Source organism: Poeciliopsis prolifica, unplaced genomic scaffold (genome assembly GCF_027474105.1).
Source record: "Poeciliopsis prolifica strain line A6 unplaced genomic scaffold, Auburn_PproV2 SCAFFOLD041, whole genome shotgun sequence".
NCBI classification, from domain to species: Eukaryota; Metazoa; Chordata; class Actinopteri; order Cyprinodontiformes; family Poeciliidae; genus Poeciliopsis; species Poeciliopsis prolifica.
Genome location: NW_026562416.1, coordinates 2,842,497 through 2,865,894, shown reverse-complemented (window position 1 = coordinate 2,865,894; position 23,398 = coordinate 2,842,497). Strand labels below are relative to the sequence as shown.

The window sequence follows — 23,398 nt, the reverse complement described above, 5'->3', positions numbered from 1 at the left end:
TTGCTTTCTTTTTGTCGGTAACTGGAGCCCCGGTGAGTCACAGCGTCCTTCGATTTTAATTCCTCTGCCTTCAAGGACAACACAGCCATAAATGTGACAGATCACAATCCGTCTACAGAGGTTATGTTGTATTGATTAAAAAGGTAAAAAGAACAAAACATTTGTCTCACATCTGCTACATAAGTCCTTGTCATTTCATCCCTCCTGCCTTAGGAGAATCTTCTGTTTGCATTTATATATATTTAACAGAGCCATCTGTAAGCACGTCTTGCTAACCGGCCGCTGCTGCTCCTCGTTAAAGACCCTCGTAAATGCAAAAATCAATCTCGTAACAGATGTAGCTTAAACCGGGGGCTTTACATTAAAATTCATCTCCACATGCGTCCCAGGTGACCTCTGGATCAGGTGTCACCTTCCTGCTCTCCATGCAAATAGAATCAAATCTGATTTATGACCTCAGGAGGCTCCTCATGTTTTGTTTCATGATGTAGAAAACTAACAAACAGAAGATGATAAAATAGCTTAGTGAAGTCCCGGGGTGTCCAACATGTGAACCTGGGGTCATTTGCAGGCCTTTGAATCATTTAGTGCAGTCAAATTTCACTGAAGTAAGAGACTTCTTAATACAGTTACTCAGGTAAGAGTAAAATGTAAAGCATAGAAATAATACTCTTAAATGTTACTCCAGTAAATGTATCTATTTATCTAGACTCATTATTTCCTTGATCGTTTCCAGCCTATAAGATGGCCCCTCTGTCTGTCGCCATCCTGTCCATGCTGGGCCTGATCGCCTTCATGCTGCTGGTGTGCCTGCTGTCCTGCCTCTTCAAAATACATAAAAGAAACGAGAAGAACAAGAAGCTGACGCTCATCGCCCAGCAGGCCGGCAAGAAAGACGGGGAAGCTTTCCGACAGGTAATTTTCTGCAGCTCGGTTTATTTCTGCAGCAGTTTTTTCTTAAAGTGAGGAATGTTGGAGACAGTGAGCTGGTTTTGGTTCAGCTGGTTACCCAGAAGGAGTGGCGTGTGTGACAGTTTGAGGGGATTAAAGGTAGAGGAAGGTTCTGCTCCTGCTGTGGGAGTCAAGATGGCCGGCTTCGTCTCCTGCAGAGCCGGTCCTGATGAGAGCCAAATTCAGCAGAACATAACGACTGAAGAGGAGCCAGGGAAGAGTTATCCTGCCTCCAGCCCTCATGCCTCCTCGGTTCCTGCTGAGCGCGGCTGCAGAGGCACATGAATCCGGGGAGAACGGCCTTGAAATCACGCCCAGGCAGGTTCAGCGGCTGGAGACGTTTTTTCCAGGCTGCAGTCTGAACACGGCTTACAGCCATCTGCCAAAGAGAAAACCTGGTGGCTCCACTGCCAGGATATCTCTTCATCACTGAGAAATGATGAAGATGGGAGTGAAATGTGAGCAGGGAAGGAAGCCATTGTTGGGTTTTAGATGTGGACCGATGCAGCTGAACAACAATAACTTCACATTGTTTGGACCTGAGAGGAGATCAGGAACGCTTTGAAAGCTGCATGCTGTTGTGATTATGTTTGGGTTTCTGCTTTCATTCCTGTGTTTGGATCACTTCTGAGTTCTTTATTATCTAACATAATATTTATTGAAAGGTGCCATATTAGTTCCTTTCTTGATGTTTTTGCAACTTAAAGTTAGCTATGAGATTCTGTGCTTCCCTAAACTAAAGCGCCTCTGTCTGCTCCACACTGCAGATATGATGTAGGTATAATACTGACTATTCATAAAACCACCTTAATGAAACCAATCTATGTTTTTAGGTCTCAGAAGTCAAGTGTTATTTTGTATTTAATATTGAGTTATAAGTGCAGTTCTTGTTGTGAACTGTATATATTTTCTTCCTTCATCCATTTTCTGAGGAAATCAGCACATTTCTGCTCTGAGCGTCATGATTAGCTGCCAAATTAAAATGAATTTATTCATTTCTGACAAGAGTTCAACACCCACCAGGAAACATTTGATTTTTAGTTTGCTCGATTGTTCATGACTGATTGTAATTTTGTGCTGCTAATCAGCCTTTAGAGCAGGTGTTTATTCATTAAATGACAACCTACGTACTTCAAAAGAGCCTTTTTAAGGCCATTACCATGTTTTATGCTTCTTTAAATGTTAATCTTGAATAAAAAGGAGTTATTATTTTTTTCCTTTGTTGTCCTGCTTTATGCAGGCTGATTAACTGATTTGGTAATTTGGGTTTAATGCTGATTATTCACCAAAATAACATCTGAAATTCAAATAAATGGCTCACCTGTTGAAGAGCACCTAAAAATCAGGTGCATAAATTAATCATTATTCTGTATTCAACAACTGATTTGAACCTGCACTGGTTTATATTAAGCTTATAAAGTTTGAATAAAACCGGCGTTGTTCAAAGGAATAAACATTCAATGTCTATAGAGATTAATCTTAGGAGTAAATCCATTTAAAATCTCAGCACCAACACTCAGCATTTTGACATAATTACCAATTAATGAGAACTGTTCTCCAAAGCTTTTTGTTTAATCTTGAGTGCCATTTGAAGTTGATGTTCCCCTCATTCCTCAAGCAGTCTTCACAGCAAATGTTGCTTGAAAGTAATTGAATCTTCAGAGCAATTAAAAAGCCACTGCAGGCAGAAGACTCACTCATGGTAAACAGCAGCAGCCGCAGAGACTGATGGCTTCGCGGGGACGATTAGGTTATGCCAAGTGTTTGCAATAATGATATGCCACATTACAAGCCCAGATTATTTATGTCACACTTCAGGTCACAATTGTTCTGGGATCCAAGTTAATAAAAGCTTTAGACTTTATGTAAGAGAGTCTGACAGTTTCCTAACCACCACAACCCAACAGAATGAAGCAGATTTAGTTGACATCAGGAAAGGCTTTTAGTTTCTGTTATTATTGTCCTGTTAGCATTAGCTATTTGTTTCTATGACAAGAACAGCTGTATGAGATAATACAGTCTCATTTTATTTCTCACTGCAGCTGTTTCAGCACAGTTTAAAATACTTCATGTTTCCTTTTTATTCTATTTAAAATATATATTTTTATCAGCTTTATGACATATTTTATTGCTTGCCTTTGGCTTTGTTGTGTTTTTTTTATTGTTTACTTCGCTGTCCTAATTTCTAATGCGTTTTAAATATGTAGGGAAGAAAATGAAATGCTGGATTAAACACTTTTATGGTTTAATACATTTTGATTCCCAACAGAACAAAAGATGCATTTTCTTAAAGTTAATGTTGGACTTAGCATGTTGCTAACACGTAGCTTACTGTGCACCGATTGCTTTGAAAGCTGAGATAGAGAATAACGTCATAAACCTCGTTCTAGTTGTATTTATGAAAAAACAATGAGATTTTCTAATTAATGTTAGTAATCAGGGCTAACTACTACTAGCAATACAAGCTAATAGCTAAAGTTTTAATATTTTCTGAATTCAGACGTGTTATAGTCACTGACCTATTAAACAATATAATGACTAATGAGCTTTTTAGTAGGTACTAGAAATATGGTTGTCTTGAAGGTTTAGTTAGGAGAACCTTTAACTTTCTAAAACAAAATTTCAACTTCTGAGATTTTTTTTTTTACTTCAAACCCTTAAATTACAGCTAAGAACAAAAACATCTTTATATTAAAAATCTCTATGCAAAAATATGAAATTTGACTTTGATGTCACTTTATTTTGAATGTAAAAACATGGAAAATAGAAATGGCCACTAACACACATAACATCCATGTCAAATTTAGTTTTTTATGTTGAATAATCTGATACAATACAATGGCAAGATTATGGTTTCTTTTTTTCCAGGTTGTCAAATAATTAGCTGTAGTGTCAGCTTCAAAGTTCTTGGCTCTCAACAAGATGTTAACTCTTCTTAAAGAGTTGCTGAAACTTTGACTGCTTTACTGTGATATGGCATTTTAAGCTGTTCTGCTAAGAAGTAATTTAAGTTCTTCAGCTAACTGACGTTTCACCTTCAGCCATCCTTTCTGCTTCAGCTTCTTCAGCAGATTTTTGGCGAGTTCATTCAGCTCAGAAAATCTAATTTCTCTGGTGTCACAGTTGTTTATGTCCCATTTCTAAGGTTTCTGCTGCAGCTCCTGCGTTCACCTGTCACATCTTGCATTTTTGGTGCAAATATTATAAACTCTGCTGCTGTGATTTTCTCATGTGTGGTGATTTTCTTCCAGACATCATAGTTTCCATATATGAAGGTGTAATGAAGAGGCCTTCATTACTGAATTAATTTATTCAATGTATTGTATCGCACTGTAAAAACATTTGCACTTTCTCACTATGCACTTTATTTAGCACTGCACTTTTAAAATAGATCTATAAATTAACATTTTGCACTCAGGAAGTTTTAATTGTATTTATTGAGTATTTTAGGGATTGGTGTGTAGCCTTTGTTCTGGGCTCTGCACAGCTGCTCCTCATTGGCCAGTGGAGGTGGTTAACTGTGAAGAGAGGAGAATTGATACTCAGAGCAATGAGCTATTGGTGGATAAAACTAAATAAATGATGTGCATAATTTATTAGGTGTGGAATGTGCTAATATAGTGACTCACCTGTCTTTTTATGTGTCCTCTCAGGATGTTTGGACAAATATTGTCCTAAGGGGCTGGACAATGATATAGGTCCTGAGAGACCATTGAGAAAAATGGGAGAGGGGAGTATTGTTTTATGGTGTACTGTTTTATGGTGTTTTAGTAAGGGTAAGGTTAAAAAAAAAAATATTTATAAAAAGGAAGTTGATGTGGTTATAGTAAAATGTATTTTATTCAATTAAGGGGAACAGGGTAAGATGGGATTATCTTATGAATTTTCAGATTGTTTTAACTGTCACAGCTGGGACTATTTAAGATTGCAATTTTCACCTGTGAGAGAGATATTGAGACATTGAGATGTTTGTAAGACCAAGAGTGTGACATTGTTTGTGATGCTGGGAGGAATAAACCTGCTGTTCCACCTAAACTCTGCTTGATATCATCAATCTGCACTGAAAAATCCAGCCGTAAAAGGCCAACCTGTTACAGAAGGTAGTAATTTGAAAACTTAGTTTATTCCCCACATGTTCACACATGCACTTCTGTTTGTGTAATTTGTATGTTTTCAATAAATGTTTATTAATCTGACATGATGCATGTGCTGATCTTATCTTTAGAAAAGAGGCTTTCTTGCATTCAGATGGATGTTTCTGATTTCCAGGCTGATGTTGTTGCATATTCATTACTTTCCCGCTCTAACATTAAGGAGCTTCAGTCGACGCCTCTTCTTGGTGAGAAATTTGTGTTGCGGCCTCTTCTGGTTTCCTCTCCTCCTCCTCTTCCTCCTTCGTTTTGATATTCAGAGTCGTGCCAAACAAGTTCCTTAAATCAACGTTTTTTTTCTGTGACAAACTTTCTGGTGGCTGTAACAGAAATGTGTGTGTGTTCAGTATCTTTGAGCCTGTTTGCGATAACATAAAGCCATTAACGATATTGAGCACTTAATGACTCCTGCAGAGCCAAGAGAAACTGCAGCCATCAGACATAATGATGGAACAGATGTTGATTGAAGACCTAATTTGACAAAAAGTCAATGAATTAGGTGAAGCAGATCTGGCACCCAGACTTGAAACAAAGTGTCTCTGTTATTCTTACGGACTCGTCAGGATTCATGCGACCGCGCCGCATGCAGCGGCTTCAGCTCTTAATGCAGCGGCTTCAGCTCTTAATGCAGCTGCACTATGTGGCATGGAAATCAGGATGCACACATAACCAGCAGTGAGGGGTAGAAATCAATATGAAATCAATTATTTAATCATTGTGAGGAGTTTATGCATCGCTGTTTTAATGGGTGAAGACATGCGGTGAATTCAGTTAGTTTCTTTAGAATAACATCATTGCTTACTCTAAATACCTGCGGTTTAGTGGATCTGTTGGGATAAAATAGCTTCTTATTATGGCTCAGTATTATTAATCTGATGAAATAATTCTTGTATGTAAAATAATTTTGCTTTTAGTTAAAATAGAAATTGTGAAAAGTCACTTATGAGACTCATTACATCACCTCTCCTGACCGTTTGCAGTTTTATAAAAATCTACATTTCTTTTAAACAAACTCAGTTGATGTGCTCGATTAGTGGATTTTCCTCTTTGAATGTTAAAACTTTAAAATAAAATATAGAACAATCCAATCTTTGTCTTGACGAGAAAGCACTGTTTCCACCAGCAGATGTTTTATCTATAACACAGAGAACAAATGAAATAATCTGCTAGACATTTTGTTAGATGGCAGGTTTGATGATTAGAAAAACTGCAAAGCAGGAAACTAAACAAGCTTTCGATTTGTTCAGATTCATCTTGAGTTTCAACAAGTTTTTTATTTTAACAGTTAATTTGTCAGTCAGCAGATTAATGAGTTTAATTTAAAACCATTTTGAAGGTTATATCTCATGGAGAAATTAGAAAGCAAAACAGGTTTTAGAAAAGAAAAGTAGAGTTGGATGTCAGTGTAGCAGAAGCTTTTAGAAAAGGTTTCGTCTCTAAATGGAACGAAGACCAGAGGAAACGCATTTACGTCACATTCAACCCAGAGTCAAGGTCTGCAGAGAAGAAAATGCTTTCTGGTTGATGTGGACGAACCAAAAGCATTAAGGGAGAAGCGCTAGATAGGATTGAGTGAGAAATGTTCTTATTAGTTTTTAGAAATGCAACACCTGGAGGGAGAGGATGAGAAATAAGATGAGGGAGCAGAAGCTGCACGAATTCACTCTGAACGGTTATAAAGAACGGCCATTAGAGCACAGGAGAGGGAGCGGCTGAGTTTCTGACGGGACACCAGGGTTTTAGGGAATATGAAGCACAGCCAGGCCTGGGATCGGGGAATTTAATGGGAGTTTCTTTATTTTTACTTTTTGTTTTGAAAAAAAGAAGCTTTTCATGTTTGAGTGCAGTTTCTGAGCCAGGATCCGGACCAGAAGGTGGTGGTAAAACTCCGTAAAGAGTCGTTCAACTTTTCTTTTGCAACCATTAAAGACAAATATATTTTCACACATCCACAGCCTGTGAAAATATCAGGAAGTATAGTTTGAACTGTAAAATAATTTTTCACACTCGTCTCTTATTAAGCATCAGAAGAATATTTCACTTTTTCTTTCCCTCACTGCTCTATTAAAAGCCAACAATCTGCAGTTTTTCATAAACAGTTATGATTACTGTCACCAAAGAAGATCCTGGAATGAACATCTGGTTTTGCACACATTTCTCTCCTGTTGTTGTAAAAAGATAAATCATGACGTAAACGTGTGTGAGTACATGTCCTGATTCAAGCTTGTTGTTTCAACAGGGGAATCTGTTTGTGCTGTTTGTCCTTTTGTGAGTTTGTTTGTTAATATTGTATAATTATTAATTGTTAAGAAGTAAAACAGCAAAATCTGCAGCTTTAAAGGTTATATGATAACTACCTTGTTGGGGTAATTAGAGTTAATAAATGGCATGTCAGGATTTTGAAATCAACTTTTGTGCAATGACCTCAGCTTGGGTTTCGATTGTTGGACAAATTCAGTATTTCTGCCTTATTGTTTAAAAGCTGATGCAACAAAACAACATTAAGCAAGAGAATAAATGCATATAAAAGTATAATTATTCTCATTGCTGGTTATTGAAATCATTTCTGAGGCCACAAATTTAAACCATGTTCGTTTTTTTGAACCAATACGTACATCTTTTAAAGTTTATCCTTGTTTACCTCCATATTCAACCAAACAAAAACATTCTACAGCTTTGAAACTTCAAATCTGTATCCATTTATATTATTTTAGCTTTATTTATGTTCTAAAGCAGGAGTGTCCAACTGTGTTCAACTTTGAAATGCGTCAGTTCTCCAACACACCTGAATGAAACGGCTTCATTCCCTCAGCAGCTTGAAAAGCAAAAGACAATCAGATGAAAAGTGGAACAGCTGTGGCCAGAAGAACCACAGGAAGCCGGAGAGAGGAGAATAATGAACGCACAAGCTGAGATAAACATCATTTATTAAACTAAACATAAAGGAATGAACTGATTTAACTACATCTACAAGAAGGAAAATGACCAGATTGATCATAACACAAACCAAACCCAAACATCTGTGGATGTTTCCTGATTGTTTCAAGCTCTAAAAGTTAAAGCTGCAGGTTTTTCACTGTTTTTATTGTCTGTTTGCAGTCGCTATGTTTGTTTGTGAATTGCTGTTTTCTTTTAATCTTGTGATCTTTGTTGTTAATATTTGTTGTACTTTGATGGTGGAGGTTGAGACGACGAACACGGCCTGGTTTTTAATTTTTCTCAGATCTTAGAAAAGAAGCAGCAAACCTGGAGGAACATCAGGCACCTGACTAGTTCCACCCTTTACATGACTATAAACCCATTCTGGAGTTATTTTAATATGTTTTATGGACTTTGGAAGTATTTGAAGACACATTTCTTTTCACAGTTTTATCAAATTATTAACTAAATTACAATAAAAAGGTTTTATTAACTCCTAAAAAACCAAAAGTCTCACTCTCAGTTAAGGTCAGAGTTCATGTTTCAACAACTAGAAAGAAGTGGAAAATTCTGTCTCCATGTTTGAGTTCAGGAATTTGCCTAAAAACATCCTGATGATCATTATTTAGGAAAATATTCTGAACTATGAGATGAAAGTGGAACTTTTTTCACAGCATTGTGGTTCAACCTGTGCAGATGAGTTTGTTACATCTGACAGGTCAGTTCTGCAGCTTCACATTAAACTATTTTTAACAGAAACCCAACATATTTTAATATTTCATAACAAACATATTTTAATGTTTCATAACAAACATATTTTAATGTTTCATAACAAACATATTTTAATGTTTCTTAACAAATACATTTTAGTTTAGTCATGTTTTACTTTCATTCCCTGGTTTTCTCCTGGATGATCAAACATTCCTGAATCAGAGGAGTCGCCTCTCAACCTCCATCCTGAAAACATCACTGTGTGTGTGTGTGTGATCTGTGTGTGTGTGTGTGTGTTCAGTGTGATCTGTGTGTGTGATGTGTGTGTGTGTGTGTTCAGTGTGATCTGTGTGTGTGTGTGTGTGTTCAGTGTGATCTGTGTGTGTGTGTGTGTTCAGTGTGATCTGTGTGTGTGTGTGTGTGTGTGTGTGTTCAGTGTGATCTGTGTCTGTGTGTGTGTGTTCAGTGTGATCTGTGTGTGTGTGTGTGTGTGTGTGTGTGTGTTCAGTGTGATCTGTGTGTGTGTGTGTGTGTGTGTGTTCAGTGTGATCTGTGTCTGTGTGTGTGTTCAGTGTGATCTGTGTGTGTGTGTGTGTGTGTGTTCAGTGTGATCTGTGTGTGTGTGTGTGTGTGTGTGTTCAGTGTGATCTGTCTGTGTGTGTTCAGTGTGATGTGTGTGTGTGTGTGTTCAGTGTGATATGTCTGTGTGTGTGTGTGTGTGTGTGTTCAGTGTGATCTGTGTGTGTGTATGTGTGTGTGTGTGTTCAGTGTGATATGTGTGTGTGTGTGTGTGTGTGTTCAGTGTGATCTGTCTGTGTGTGTGTGTGTGTTCAGTGTGATGTGTGTGTGTGTGTGTTCAGTGTGATATGTCTGTGTGTGTGTGTGTGTGTGTGTTCAGTGTGATCTGTGTGTGTGTGTGTGTGTGTGTGTGTTCAGTGTGATATGTCTCTGTGTGTGTGTGGGTGTGTGTGTGTGTGTGTGTGTTCAGTGTGATCTGTGTGTGTGTGTGTTCAGTGTGATATGTCTCTGTGTGTGTGGGGGGGTGTGTGTGTGTGTGTGTGTTCAGTGTGATCTGTGTGTGTGTGTGTGTGTGTGTTCAGTGTGATATGTCTGTGTGTGTGTGTGTGTGTGTGTGTTCAGTGTGATCTGTGTGTTTGTCTTCCTGTCTGCTGATAGTTTGGATGTGAAGCTCGTTCTCAGCAGCGTAGATCCTCACGCTGTGTGAATGTGTGTGTTTTTGCAGGTGGTCCATGAGGCTTACTGCAGGTTCACTGAAGAGTCTCTGATGCAGTCAGTGTGTGAAAAACCGTCAGAAACCACTGAGGTCACCATCAAGGTAAAACCTATAGAAGCTGATAAAAACACTTTAAACTGACAATAAAATAAACTTTTGATGGTCGGAGCATTTCATATTTTACTCTTTTATGTTTTCTACTTTCTACCATCGATTAGGTTTTGTTCTTTGATTAGTTTTGACATTTTTGTTCTGTAAAACTTTATTTTCTTCACTGCTCTCCTCTCAATTGTTCTTTATTTCCTGCAAACCTCTCTATAGACATTTATTTTGCTGTATTTATTCTATGTTCCATTATAATACCTTTTTAGTGTTTGAGTTTCCTGAACTGAAGTATTCCTGTTTTGTTTCTGATGGCTTTATAATTATTTAGCAAGAACCGTTTTACAAACTAGCTACTTCTTATAATAATAAATCAGTAATAATTATTTTATTTACATAAAACAAGAAAACTTTGGTCTGATTCAATTTCAGACAGTGAGAAAAAAGTTTATTTATTTGGTTCTTCAGTCTGTGGACAATTTTTAAATGTATGAAAGTTACAGTTTTAACGAACCATTTTGAAAAAATTGATCGAATTTAATTAGAAATAAAACATTCAGATGTGTTTTTATGGGACTGTTGGTCCTTCAGGTTTATTGCAGCGAAGTTATGAGTAATTATATATGGATCTATAAACACAATAAACAAAAAAATGGATCCTGAATTGCATTGTTTTTACATAACACATTAAAAATAGTCAGAAAATGTGGCTGTAAGTGTCTCTGAATTGCAGGATGAGGCGATCTGCTCATAAACTGCTGCTGTGTTCATCATGGTATTAATGTGTTGCAGGTGTTTTGTTTGAGCTAATCTTTAAGTTTAATAACGTGAGAAAAATCCTGAACGCTCGATTAAAAGCAGCTAATATACCAAACTGAACACATGTGTAAATTTAACCGTCTGTGACATGAAGGCAGTAAAACTGAAGGAAATATGGAGCCATGTGTGATGATAATGGTGCTCCGAGTTTCATTAATTATGAAAGAAATGCTTCTCATTTTCAACAAACAATCTCTATTCTGTCTTATTAACCTTGGAGTTGCAGAAAAAGACAACTACTCTAGCAATAATTAGTATAAATGCTTTGATAAAGTAAAGATATTCTCCTTATTAAGATGAATTAATGAGAAATGAGAAACTGGCAGCTGCTGGTCTGTTTCCTGAGTTTCTCAGAAATGTTTCCACCTGAAATATATCAGTTAAAATCCAATAATAAACCCAGAACCATCATGAATCATCCCTGGGATTAGTCAGCAGAAACCACCTGCAATAAAATGCCACCAAAGTGCCGAGCGTAATTAAAAAGCAATCAACCTTAGTCGCTGCTCTCAGCAGTGAAGTGGATTAAAGTTTAAAGGAAAGACCTTCTGTCAGGATGGAGGAGGAGCAGCCGGCGCCGGCGGTCCAGGTTCAGGGAGCGTTTCCACTCGGATGATTGGAGTCACGCTGCTCCAGCTTTGGGGATCAAGTTGAAACTTTCTCTTCTTTTCTGGTTCAGTTATTAATCAGAAATCACCTCTGGGACTGCTTTATGCTTTAAACTATTTACATGAAGCAGGGCAGACAGGAAGCAGAATGTTTTCATGCTGATTCAAGATGAGTTGCTCATTTTTCTTTGCTGAACTACGAGAAACTGAATGGCTCTATTCTCCGATCTTATGACCAGATCTGGATAAAAAAATCTTTCGCTTGAATTTTCACTTTTGACTTATAAACTTTATAAACCATATTTCTGCCCTACCATTAAATTTCAGGCTAATTTCTTCAGATATTGATGCAATACTTTAGCATAATGTTCTCTCCTCATCATGTCGTGAAATGTTCTAGTTCCCTTTGTAGCAAAATACCCACAGCATGATGCTGCCGCCCTCGTACTTCACAGTTAGGTTTCCAAATTTCTCCCTATTTCTCTCCAACAACGCTCATCATCAGGACAGTTTTTAATATATAATTAATGTTCTGTGCATGTTTATATTGTGTTTAATGTGCTTAGATACTCTGTTTGCAGCAGCATATAATAAAATGTACTTATTATTAAAATATTTATCATTTGATCACTCCACCTGACATGCCTCTCTAGAAGTGAAGGAGTTTGACTTTGAGTTCATTTCCAAATCGTTTGTTTTTGTGTTTTTGGAGAAATGACTGAACTGACATGGCCTTTCAGTCCATGTCAGTTCAGGGCTTGTAATAATAATTAACGTTGTAAATTAACTTACCAGACGTTATAAAGCAATGGCAACATCATCCAGGTTCTGGTAAATTGTTTACAAACACATTAATTTTGATATGTGTAAACATCTCAAAATGTAAAATAATTTTCCAACATTATTCTGTTAATTTAACAGAATAACATTTTAGTAATCATATCTGACCTAAACTCATCCTCTGCTCTCTCTTTGTTTTTCTCCCTGCAGGGTCTGGAGGTGTCCAAACCAGGCCGCTACCAGACTCTTCCCTCTGACAACTTCCTGGAAATGAGTGACTCTGGAGTCGAGTTCAGCCACTCCGGACTCCCGCTGGACAGCGACACCGAGGCCGTGATGACCTACGCCTCCCACAAGCCCCTCCTGAACGCCGCCTCCCCTCCAGCCGTGACGGACGGCGTGATGATGTCCGACAGCCTGGAAGCCACGGCGGTCATGGACGGAGACCTGAGCACCGTCCGGACCCCGGACTCCGTCCTCAGCGCCAGCCCCGCCTCCAACCCGCGATCGGCCGCCACGCCTGACGGCAGCCTGCAGGGGGCCGCGTCCCCGGCGACGGGCTCCAGGGGCACCGCGGGGTCCGACTCAGCCAAGACAGAGGGCGGGGCGGAGGGAGAAGACGAAGGTCAGAAGGAGTAATCAGGAAGTGTTTCTGGAACCTTTTGTTATCCGAACACGGACAGATCCTTCATCCCAACATCTGAAACATCACAGATAAAGCAGAGGATGGATGTAGATGTGCTGGATGCACAACACAGAGTTTAATTCACTCTGCACTAAAAAAATGAAATGCTCCAACCTCACTGTCTACCAAAAGAACAAAGTAATTCAGTGCATAAATGCATGCAGTTCCGGAAAACACAGAAGAAGAAATCTTAGATCAGAGGTAGACGTTAGAGTAGAGTACATGCATGCTTTAACAAATGAAATGCACTTAAATCACATCGAATCTGCTGAATTCCTGTCAAACCGGTTCAATAATGAGAAAACGACAAACGTTTGAGAGTAGTGACAGACAGCCTTGTTTCCTCTGACGCCACATTCTCAGAAAATCACAGCGACGAGCGTCTCAGTCCTCTCTGTTATTAACAGCACAAGCATGTCGGAAAACATCCCTGCATCTCACATGAAACTGCTTGTTTCAGCATCCGCTCACTGGGATGAGCCACTCGAGGTCTTATGTCTCCGAAAACAACAGCAACAAAAAAACATCCTGCAAGATGAAACAGGTTCAATAGACGGAGCAGCAACTCCTCTCTGAAACTGCTGCTGGTTGTTTCAGATATTAGGTGTCAGATCTGCAACATTTGAAGGATTTGTCAGAGAAACCTGTCAAAACGTTCCACTTTATCTCACTCAACAGTCAAAATGATCATCCTCTCTGTTTTTGTCTGCTGCTCCTAGTTATTGTTCACTCAGTTCCAGGAAGGGAAGGAATTCAGGGGGAACTGACTGGCATTTGTGTGACTTTCAGAGCAGCTCTTGAGAGCATAATTGGATTGCAGGTCTCTTTGCAGACAGACCAATTCGTGGACGCCGTGGAGCGCGGACCGCTGATAAAAGAGCTGAAAGAGTCGGGAAAAGGCTACGATTCAGGGAACAGATGAATGACATCCATGATTCAAAGCCTATTTTCATCTCAGCCTGGAATCCACCTCACAAAGCTCTCATTATTGTTTGGCAAAATGAAGCAACTGGAAAGATAAAGTTGGATCAGGGCGTGATAACGACGCGGCCTTTAGCTCCAGTAAAGTGAGCGGCAGTAAAGTGAGCGGCAGTAAAGTGAGCGGCTGTCAGAGAGGTTTGTGTGTGGAGGCGGCAGAGTTTCATCCAGTTCAGCCAAAATCATCAAACACTGGATGGAGACATGAGAGGAAAACCTTCAGCTGAGGATGATCAACAATCACAAACAATAGCTCTAGTTCCAGGAGATAATTGTTGTAAAACACAATAGACATTTTCTTCAAAAGTAAACTGCAGTAAACTTTAAAATGTATCAACATTTTGAGGACTTATTTATTTGTTATTTTTTGTGTAAAGGTGTACACAACCTCTACAATATACTTATTTAATTTAGTTTAGAATAAAAAGTTCTCTTTTAGGCTTGTGGTAACATGAAGGAAGAGATTTGAAATATAAGAATTTTATAAATGCTTAAGAAGAAAATCTTTTCAGCAAGTAATATTTTTACCAAAATGAGGTTGAAAAATTAAAGTTAAAATAAAGATTTGTCAAATGGGCTAAAAAATAAAAACACCTTTCAGCCTTGAACGTCTCTGTTCAGGCTGAACTTAGACAGGACATTTAGGCTAAAGAAGTAACATTTTCAATACGTTTTTGGGATTAAATAAAGACGAGGAATATTGACCTAAAATCGCCATAAAAATAAATCTGTGGAAATTCAGTGTTTGCTCCAATTTCACTCAGAATTTGTAAAATTGTAAAGTTCCCTTTAAGTCAACTCCAAATGTTGTTTCTGTCCAACTTTAATCACAAAATCCAAAATGGTTGCCAGCAACACAAAACCTTATATCCCAATAACTCCTTTCTGTTTGGGGTTCTTTATCGATTTACCTTTTGCTCCAATTTGTTAGCAGAAAATTTGGCCATTTATGGATATTTTTGTAGCGCATGTTTAAAGTACATGAATAAAAATTAAAACCTCTAGCTTAGGAAGCTGAAATATGTAAATGTGATGCTGTTTAATGCTGTTGGCTGGATTTTGGAAAGCAGCCAATCTGGCAGCGCCGTTCAGTTTCCTGCGTGTTGATTGGTTGAACCCCTTAGAGGAGATTCGAGGAATGTAAACGTCTCTGTGGTAGAGCAAAGATCATTTTAAATATTTATGCATCTTAAAGTCTGTTTGGTGTTTGAATTATTAAACTGCGTCGTTTTAATGTTTTTTAGAGAGTATTTGTGGATTTCAACTATTTGCTGGTGGTTGTGGTCAGTAGGCTGTAAAAAAAAGGTTTATAGGATTTTTTAAAAAATGCATCGGCATACATTGCTAATAGTACTTAGCATAATCACTGTTAGCTTATCATTTGCAAATGGAGCCTGGATAAGTTTGGTGTGATGTCATTCCCAGATCTAATGGTTCGTTTTTCGGCACCTTCAAATCTGATTTCCAGCTTAAATGTTCCCTGTTTGAATTCAATATGGCTGTTATGCAAGTGACACTTAGTTGCCCCTTTGGTGTGTTGTATATCATTATTAAGTATCACATATTGTACAGTTTTGGTTTGCATCAGTGATTGCTCCTCTCACTGACCAATTAGCAAATTCCTGTGGTTCTTAAATTGTAACTAGAACATTCTGAGCTTGGAAGAAACAGAGTCATACCCGGATCCAAATTCCAACATCTGAGGAAAATGAAAAGCAGCCCAAGTTCTCACAGGTCTAACAACTGTGTTTGACTAATTAGTTTCCCTTTGCTGTTGTAGAAGAAGCTAATTCAGGTCACAGAAAACTAATTTCCACCTCTGAATGTTAGCAGGACATGAAACTCTGCTGAGGAAACTCGCTGCTGTGTTTTCTCTCCTCCGCGTCCAGCTTCTGAGCTCCTTTGCTTTTAGGAAGCATCACTGCAGCATCGATCACGTCTGCTGACACACGCTGGCCGCAACTAGACCTTTGGGTCCCAACAGTTTCATTTAGTCGTCAGCGTTGCTGTTCCCCTTGACATGTGTTAGCAGGACGGCTGCTGAACTGATGTCAGCCTGGATAGACTGCAGGATTCACCCGAAAGCAGCAAACAGGCAACAAAGTTTTATTATTAGAAGAAAAAAAGCACAAATTTAGCATGTGATTCTTTTTAGATATGAATAAGTTTCACATTTTATTGATGAGGGTAAAAAATATGAAGCAGCTATTGTAATATAGTTCAGCAATCTGAAAAAAATGACTAGTTCTCTTCTTCAGGAAAATTCATTTGAATCATTCAGCATTGTATGCAAAACGACTTGCATATCCAACTCAAATGGGAAAATGATCCATTTGATGGGAGTTTTATGAGGAAATGCTTAAAACTCACAGGAGGGTGACTGGAAAACTCCCGAAATGGACTCTGTAGATCTGTAAATATCAGCTGGATATAACTGAGCTATGATGCATAATAACAGGATAACCACTGAATATTTAATATAATCTAATGCAATATTAATGATAAAGGCACTGAAGCATCACAGACACTCTCCTCCTGCAAGGAAACCCAGACGTAGCACATCAGAACACAACTCTACTGTTAGTCGTCTGTTTTCACTGCTGTAAATATGGAAATCTGTGATCTGCATGTGAATAATCATACTCACGTTTCTTACTACGAGGCTTATGCAAGATTTTTTACCGCATTGATCCTTGAACCACGTATCCACAGTAGGTAGGAAACTTGTTTACCTGTCATGTTTACATGTTGGAGTCTGGTTGAAATCCTTTCATCAAAGTTGGCCTCAGCAGGAGGCGAGCTGAATGCGACTGCAGGGCCTGTTGACCTGCTGGAGGTCTGAGCCAGAACCGTTCAGACCTAAAAGCTGGCAAACAAAATCCGGAAGCTGAAGCACAAATCCAATGTTTGGGAAAAATAACACTTTCACAGCATCTGCATCAGTTGGGATTGCATCAGTTTTAGAAGATAATATCTTCTTTAATTTCATTTTGTTATTGCAAGCAACGAGTTGATCTCGTCTCGGTGTATAAAATAAATTTGATACACCTAAAAGTAATAATTTTTCTAATGCCTTTAACGCCTAACTGCACCTCAAACATACAGAATAAACATTTGTAAGATTCTTCTTCTGCAGTGGAGATGCAGGATTTCAGGTTTTAGTTGATCATCTGTGCCAGTCTGCAGGATTCCTGTGGATCCATCAGGTCCACAGCAGGTGGCGAACTGCAGTGGAAATATGTCACTGACTGTGCATGAGCATATGGCGGCTTGTGGCTGCTGCAGACTGAAACATAGTATGAACCAAGATGGCATTTTCCTAATGTGGGTCTGAAAAGGATTACACTTGTAAACTGGAGGACATTGATTTTTATTCTTTATATTCAAAGAGTAAAATTATTTAAGGATAAAAATAAAAGTATTTATTTATTTACCACTAGAGGGAGCTCTCAGAAAGTCGTTTTCTCTGAAATTGGTTTTAAATTGATGAGTTTAACTTAAATGATATGTAAAAACTGGAGGCAAAAAATGGGCAAGCGTTGGGATTTAAGTTTTCAAGAACTAAAAAATTATGTAAAGACATTCTGGGATGTTTGGTGGTATTATTAAACATTGGTCTCATGAATAATTGGTGGTAAACTGGTGGCGGGGTAATAGTCACTGATGCAGACTGGTGCAGAAGGCTGTCCTGAACTCCTTAAACAGAAAGTTTAAGGAGGTTAACGTGGCATCTGTGAGATGTGCTGGAAGGCCGAGCCTCAGCTTCCCTGATTCACAGGTTCTGCTGCATCCTGGTTCCGGACACCACAGCACATTCAGAGCATCAGCAGAGAGCACAGAGCAGGGGGTCATAATGTTATGACTGATGTTGCTTGTTTTAGTCCTGGGAGATTCTCCTTTTCTGTAGGTGACATTTTAACAGTTTGCTTCTTTATGTTGCTACAAAGATAAAGAAAATGAAAAATGTACATTAACAGTATCATGGGAGCCACTAAGCCACTAAGGTTTCCATTTTACCTGATTAAGGTCCAGTAAAGAGCTGATGCCTTGAAACGAGACCTTAATGCGATAAATTGGCCACAACTGCCGTGTGCAGAACTCAGAGCTTTGCTTTGTTCTCAGTGCATCTCTCCACTGAGGGACATAAAACCGCCTTTCTACAAATAGATGTTCATGTTTTTATTACAGTCCTTTTTGCTAATTTTGCAAAATTCAGACCATTTGTTTATGCATTATTCAGCAAATTGCAGAAAACAATTCTAAAAGAGGAGTGAGAAATTTCCTTCTTGGTTTTTTATGTTTGTTTTTTAAGTTATTAAAATCTAAAATTATTATTATCAAATAAAGATAAAGAACTCAGTTTAATTGGATTTTCTCAAACGTAAGCCCATTTAAAACAGGAACAACAGGAATCAGTTATCAGAAGTTTAAAACATGAAGCCGTTTTCCCTCAATCTGCCCCAGTGTGACGTGCTTCTCCTTTAAATGCCCCATAGGTGCAGATACTTACCGCCTCTGCATGAACCCGCAGATGGAGTGAAGAGAAAGATATTTGAAAGCTGTGTTTAAAGCAGGTTTAAGGATTTCATTCTCTTCATCTTCACATTTCAAAGGCCTCTGGATCTGTGTTCACTCCTTTCTTTGAAAGATGCTAAATTTCTGCCTTTTGAAGTGAAGATGAAACATTTAATTGTAATCAAAATCCAGACTCTCATTATGAGGCCACTTTGATGCTTCATGAGGTGAAAGCTTCATCGATCCTCCTGCAGTAATGACTGTAAGTTCAGGCGATTCCGGCTGATGGAGACTTTATGAAAGGATTTGAGTTTGTGTCATTCACCTCGCTCTCGTGTTTTCTGTTCATCACGTCTGAGCTGCGGTTCAGAAAGCTCCTCGGAGCAGAAGTGCTGATCCGTGCTCCGGCGGACGGAGATTTAATAAAATGCTCTTTCAGCCTTGATTCCCTCTAATGTTCATCTGTTATTCTCTGAAATTCCAAAGAATAATAATAAAGTAAGGGAATCAATGTCTGCAGTTTGCTAATACCTTTGAACCAAACAGGAAATTACTCTGAGATCAGTTACCTTCTCTCCACTGGAGCTTGAATCAACAGCCTTTTCTGATTCATGACAGATGATTGGAGAAACTAATTGCCAGACGCTTATCTTTGCAACAGTGAGCCGATTCTGGCGCAGGGTGTTTTATAGAAATTTCCTTTTCCGAGTCGTGAACACGCAAAGCGACGCCACGCCTCCTCCTGATTGATCCCTCGTTTCCAACCTCACCTTCATCCTCCCAGCATCACACAATGTTTTTATACGATAAAACCAGAATCTGAAATTATTTTGATATAATTTGTGTTTCAAACAATGATGTCATCCCAATATTTTTTAGGAAAGCTCCACACGTTTTAATGAATGAATGTTTCAGTGTTTTTGTAGCAATGCATTTAAACTTTAGCTGTGTTTAATATTCCTTCTTTTTGCAATATTATAGCCACAACCTGCTTCCTGTGTGTTTGTAAGAGTTAGCGTAGGTGCAGCATGCCGGCCTGTAGATTGCTTGTGGGACTGAAGGCCAGAAAGCAAATAATGATGACATGAATTGCATTGATTTTCTGTGACTCATCCCGATCTCTGGTTTCCCATCAGCCTCCTGTTAATCACCTGATCACTGCTGGGACTCAGCAGCTGTAAAACTCGAGGATCTTATTTCTCATTTTGCATAAAATAGATATTAAACTACTTTTCTTTTGGTTTTAAAGCACTTTTGTTTCCCAGTCGCTGCTGTTCCAGCTGAAACGAGTGATAATTATATGGAATCTGAAAACAGAAGACTTCCTGTGACATTTATTTTTCTGCCTTTTAAATGTTGTTTTGTTGTTGAAAATATGCATATAAATGGATCACAGTTAGAACACGACCGTGGCTTGCTTTCACTGATGATTTTATCTGTTTTTATTGCTCTCAGTTGATGTGATTTTCAGTTTTTTCTGCTCTAATGGAGTGGTATTATTCTGTTTTATTATGCAGCCATTTGGGTTAACTCGTCCTGTTTTCATGAAATCAGAATAACGTCAGTTTTGACCTTCAGTGGGAAACTAAAAGCATGTGAGCAATCGTTTTCTAAGGAAACGTAAACAGATATGACTGATAAAAAGCTTTCTTTTTCTAAATTTAAGAATGCACATTAGTAGTTTTTTGTTGTGTTTGGGGCGGTTTTAGAAAGAATCACTAAATCACCCATAAAAGAAAAACACAGAACCTGCCTATCAGTTACACCTGAGACAAGTTTTCTGTTGCTTTAATGAATGTACAATAACACATTCATTATGGTTAGCTGATTTGATTTGGCCTGTTTGCATTTTTCCTCTCCAGAATCTGTCATCATTTCACTAATTTTGATTGGCTGATGGTGGCAGATGGAGAGACTTATCTTTTGCAGCCGTATAGATGGTTTCTAATGAGTCACAAAAATGTGGAATATATTTTACTTCAAAGCATTATTGGTGTAAACACTCAGACACAATAAACTTCCAAACCTATCCAACGTTTTTCTTCAAATTATGTTCTAAAAGTGCATTTATTATTTATGACATGTTATGATTAAAGAACTAAGATGACAACAGAGGAGGTGAAATGTTTTCAATAAATATAAACATAAAAAGTCTTTGAATTTAGCTATTTTGGACAAAAGATTAAAACCTTTAAACTTAAAATGTTTGAATGTTTGGAAAATAATGTTAGCATCTGAATCTTTTAAAATCTGTTAATTCAACTAATAATTGTTAACATAAGAATGTTGCATGCACAGATTTGATTGATTTTGATGAAGTTGATGTTAAGCAGCTTCACTGTTACTGATTATCAAGACATTCAGTGTTTGTGTTAATGCATATGAAACTGTGTCGACTTCACTTAAAACTTGATCAAAAGTATTTATTTTATGGCACCGTCGTTGGTCGTCTTGCTTTGTTTTCACATGCAAGTCTTGTTCCATCAGCAGATGTGAGGCGATAATCCTTTCGTTCTTCATTAAAACAAATGAAAGAGTCAAATCTAAAAGTTTATTTGTCTTTTATCTTCCCACTGATGATTCATTGACTTTGACTTCAAGGTCAATCCAAACACTAAATCACAAAAAATGACTTATGAGTGAAATAATCTGTCAGTAGAAGTCATACTTTTTTAAAAAAATCAATATTTAATTATTATCGACTTAAATTAACCCCGATATCTTGCTGAAAAGGTACTTGTAAGTTAGTTTTGTCTTATTTTAAGTGTAATAAGATATTTTCATTTGAAACTATGTGCTGCTTTGTTTTCTTCATCCTGTCAGGTTCTATTTAGTGTTTTTTTAGTTTTAGGTTTAGTAATCAGATCTGGATGTGGTGAGTGAATTTGAGCTCAGCTCTCCAAAAGAAAAGTGTGAATTTAGTTAAGTCATAATTTAACAAAGAGGGGAGAGAATCACTTTTATCAGCTCAGAGACAAATTGGTCTGGAAAATCCTCACTGGAAAACTGCTTTTAAATTCTTTTGCGTTTTAAGATGCATTTAATGGTCTAAAGTGGTGAGCTCTTCTTCACAGTATTGTACTTTAATTTTCCAGAGAATTAAATATCTCCCTCTGTAAAGTCCAATATGTCAAGCAGCTGCAGTTTAAAGCTTAAACTGTTTCTTGTTACAATAAAGAATAAATTTGTACATCAGTATTTACAGTATGCTGACTTTGCTGTTTTCCTCTTCAGGCAATTTTCTCCCAAAGTATTTTCACTTCATTGGGAATGTTTTACTATTCATTGATCTTGGCCCTTTCACACCTTCTGAACACTTTAATGCATTTCAAGTGAATGAGGTTTTATTATTGGCTATGCATTTGTTAAACAGCACCAATAACTCTGAGCTCAATCCAGGTTTGTTTTTTTTACTGGGCCTTAAATGATCCCCTGATCTTGTTATTCATGAGAATTTGTCGGGAAGCAGAAAAACCTTAAAGCTGCTTTATGGGAAACAGAAACGAGCGTCTCTCAGAGCCTTTTACAGCTCGGCTTTACGGCCGCCATAACCGCACATGCTCTCCTGTCCCTGTGAAGTCTTTGTCACCATCTGCCGCTCCTCCGTCAGCTGCGTCCTTTTAGCTGAATGAGACAAAGTGTGGATGCAGGAATGAGCTGTGAAGCATCATCTCCAGACGATGAATCATATCTGCATGTCTATCTGCTCTGAGCGACTCAGGGGGTCAGAGTGAGAGATGACGTGATATCCAGCTCATGATGATGTGCTTCTACTGATAACACAAACACTGAATATCACAGATTCACTGCAGCCGAGCAAAAACTGTCAGCAGGAAAACATGCAGCTTTAGAAAGGCTTTGGAGCGTCGCAAAAATATTTTCTTATTGTTCGTTTTGCAAACATAAAAGTGTAATATAGCTGCCATCCATCTATCAATGCATATTGTATTATAATTTATCTTCTTTGTAGGATTTTAAAAAAATCCAAATCAAAAATAAATATTAAAAAGCAAAAATGATCTGCTGGTAAATTAATAAATATTCGACTAGAACCCAACAAAAATGTGATCAAAATGATCAAAATGTGACAAAAGTTGATTCTTGTTATACAAGAAATAATCTGGCAGTAGAACTGATTTTTTAAAATCAGTATTCAGAAATTATTTGTTGCTGAAAAGTTACTTGTAAGTTAGTTTTCTTATTTCAAGTTTATTAAGATATTTGAACTAAAAATTTGATCCAATGTACTTGGTAAGATTTTGTGTTTTTGCTGTGTAAAAAAGGCTTTTTGTTTGACCTGTGGCCAAGATAAAGGAACAGTCAGAGTAGAATGGCCCAGTCAAAGTCCAGGGAATCTGTGGCAGGTCAGATTATATCTAATCTAATTAAACTTGAACTCTTTTGCCAAAATGGGCAGAATGTGTAAACTTAAACTGTAACGTAAGAGAAAATGGTTCCACAAAGTTATAACTCAGAGGTGCTGTAGACAAATGCATGCCACACTTTTCAGATATTTATCCAAGCCTTCTTTAAAAGTGTGCATCACAAACTTATGCTGTACTTTATGTTTGTAGTTATTAGAAAATTTCGCCAAAACAGATTAAAGTTTGTAATGAGACAAAATGTTGGATCTGCTTCCAGCCAGACAAAGAAAGCAGGTCTGGTCCCGGTTCCGGTCCCGGCGGGACCGACCGGTCCTCCTGCTCCCGCTAAAGCCGCCATGGCTCTCAGCCAACCGGGGAGAATCAGGAAGTGACGCGGCTCGCAGCGCACGGAAGAGCCGGGACTGGCGCGCCAAATTTCAAAGCACTTCCTCCCGGACGAAGGCGACAGCCCGCAGCGAAACTCGCTCGGAAACCTCCGGTTTTTGACGGAGACGCGAAAATAATCGGTAAAAGTCGAAGTTGGCGGCGGTGCGAGTGCAGAGGCGGCTGCCGGAGGAGCG

At 38.2% G+C, this 23,398-nt stretch overlaps 1 protein-coding gene across 1 annotated transcript in view; it reads left to right on the top strand.

Moving 5' to 3' along the window:
- Positions 1 to 21,651, top strand: part of LOC129375865 (uncharacterized) — a 31,251-nt gene extending 9,600 nt beyond the window's left edge. Inside the window, exons 8-10 of the mRNA XM_055055230.1 lie at positions 737 to 915; positions 9,976 to 10,068; positions 12,486 to 21,651. Of these exons, the coding sequence (XP_054911205.1) occupies positions 737 to 915; positions 9,976 to 10,068; positions 12,486 to 12,914 (701 nt within the window). The 3' untranslated portion in view covers positions 12,915 to 21,651. The remainder of the gene's footprint in view (positions 1 to 736; positions 916 to 9,975; positions 10,069 to 12,485) is intronic.
- The last annotated feature ends 1,747 nt before the right edge of the window (positions 21,652 to 23,398 follow it).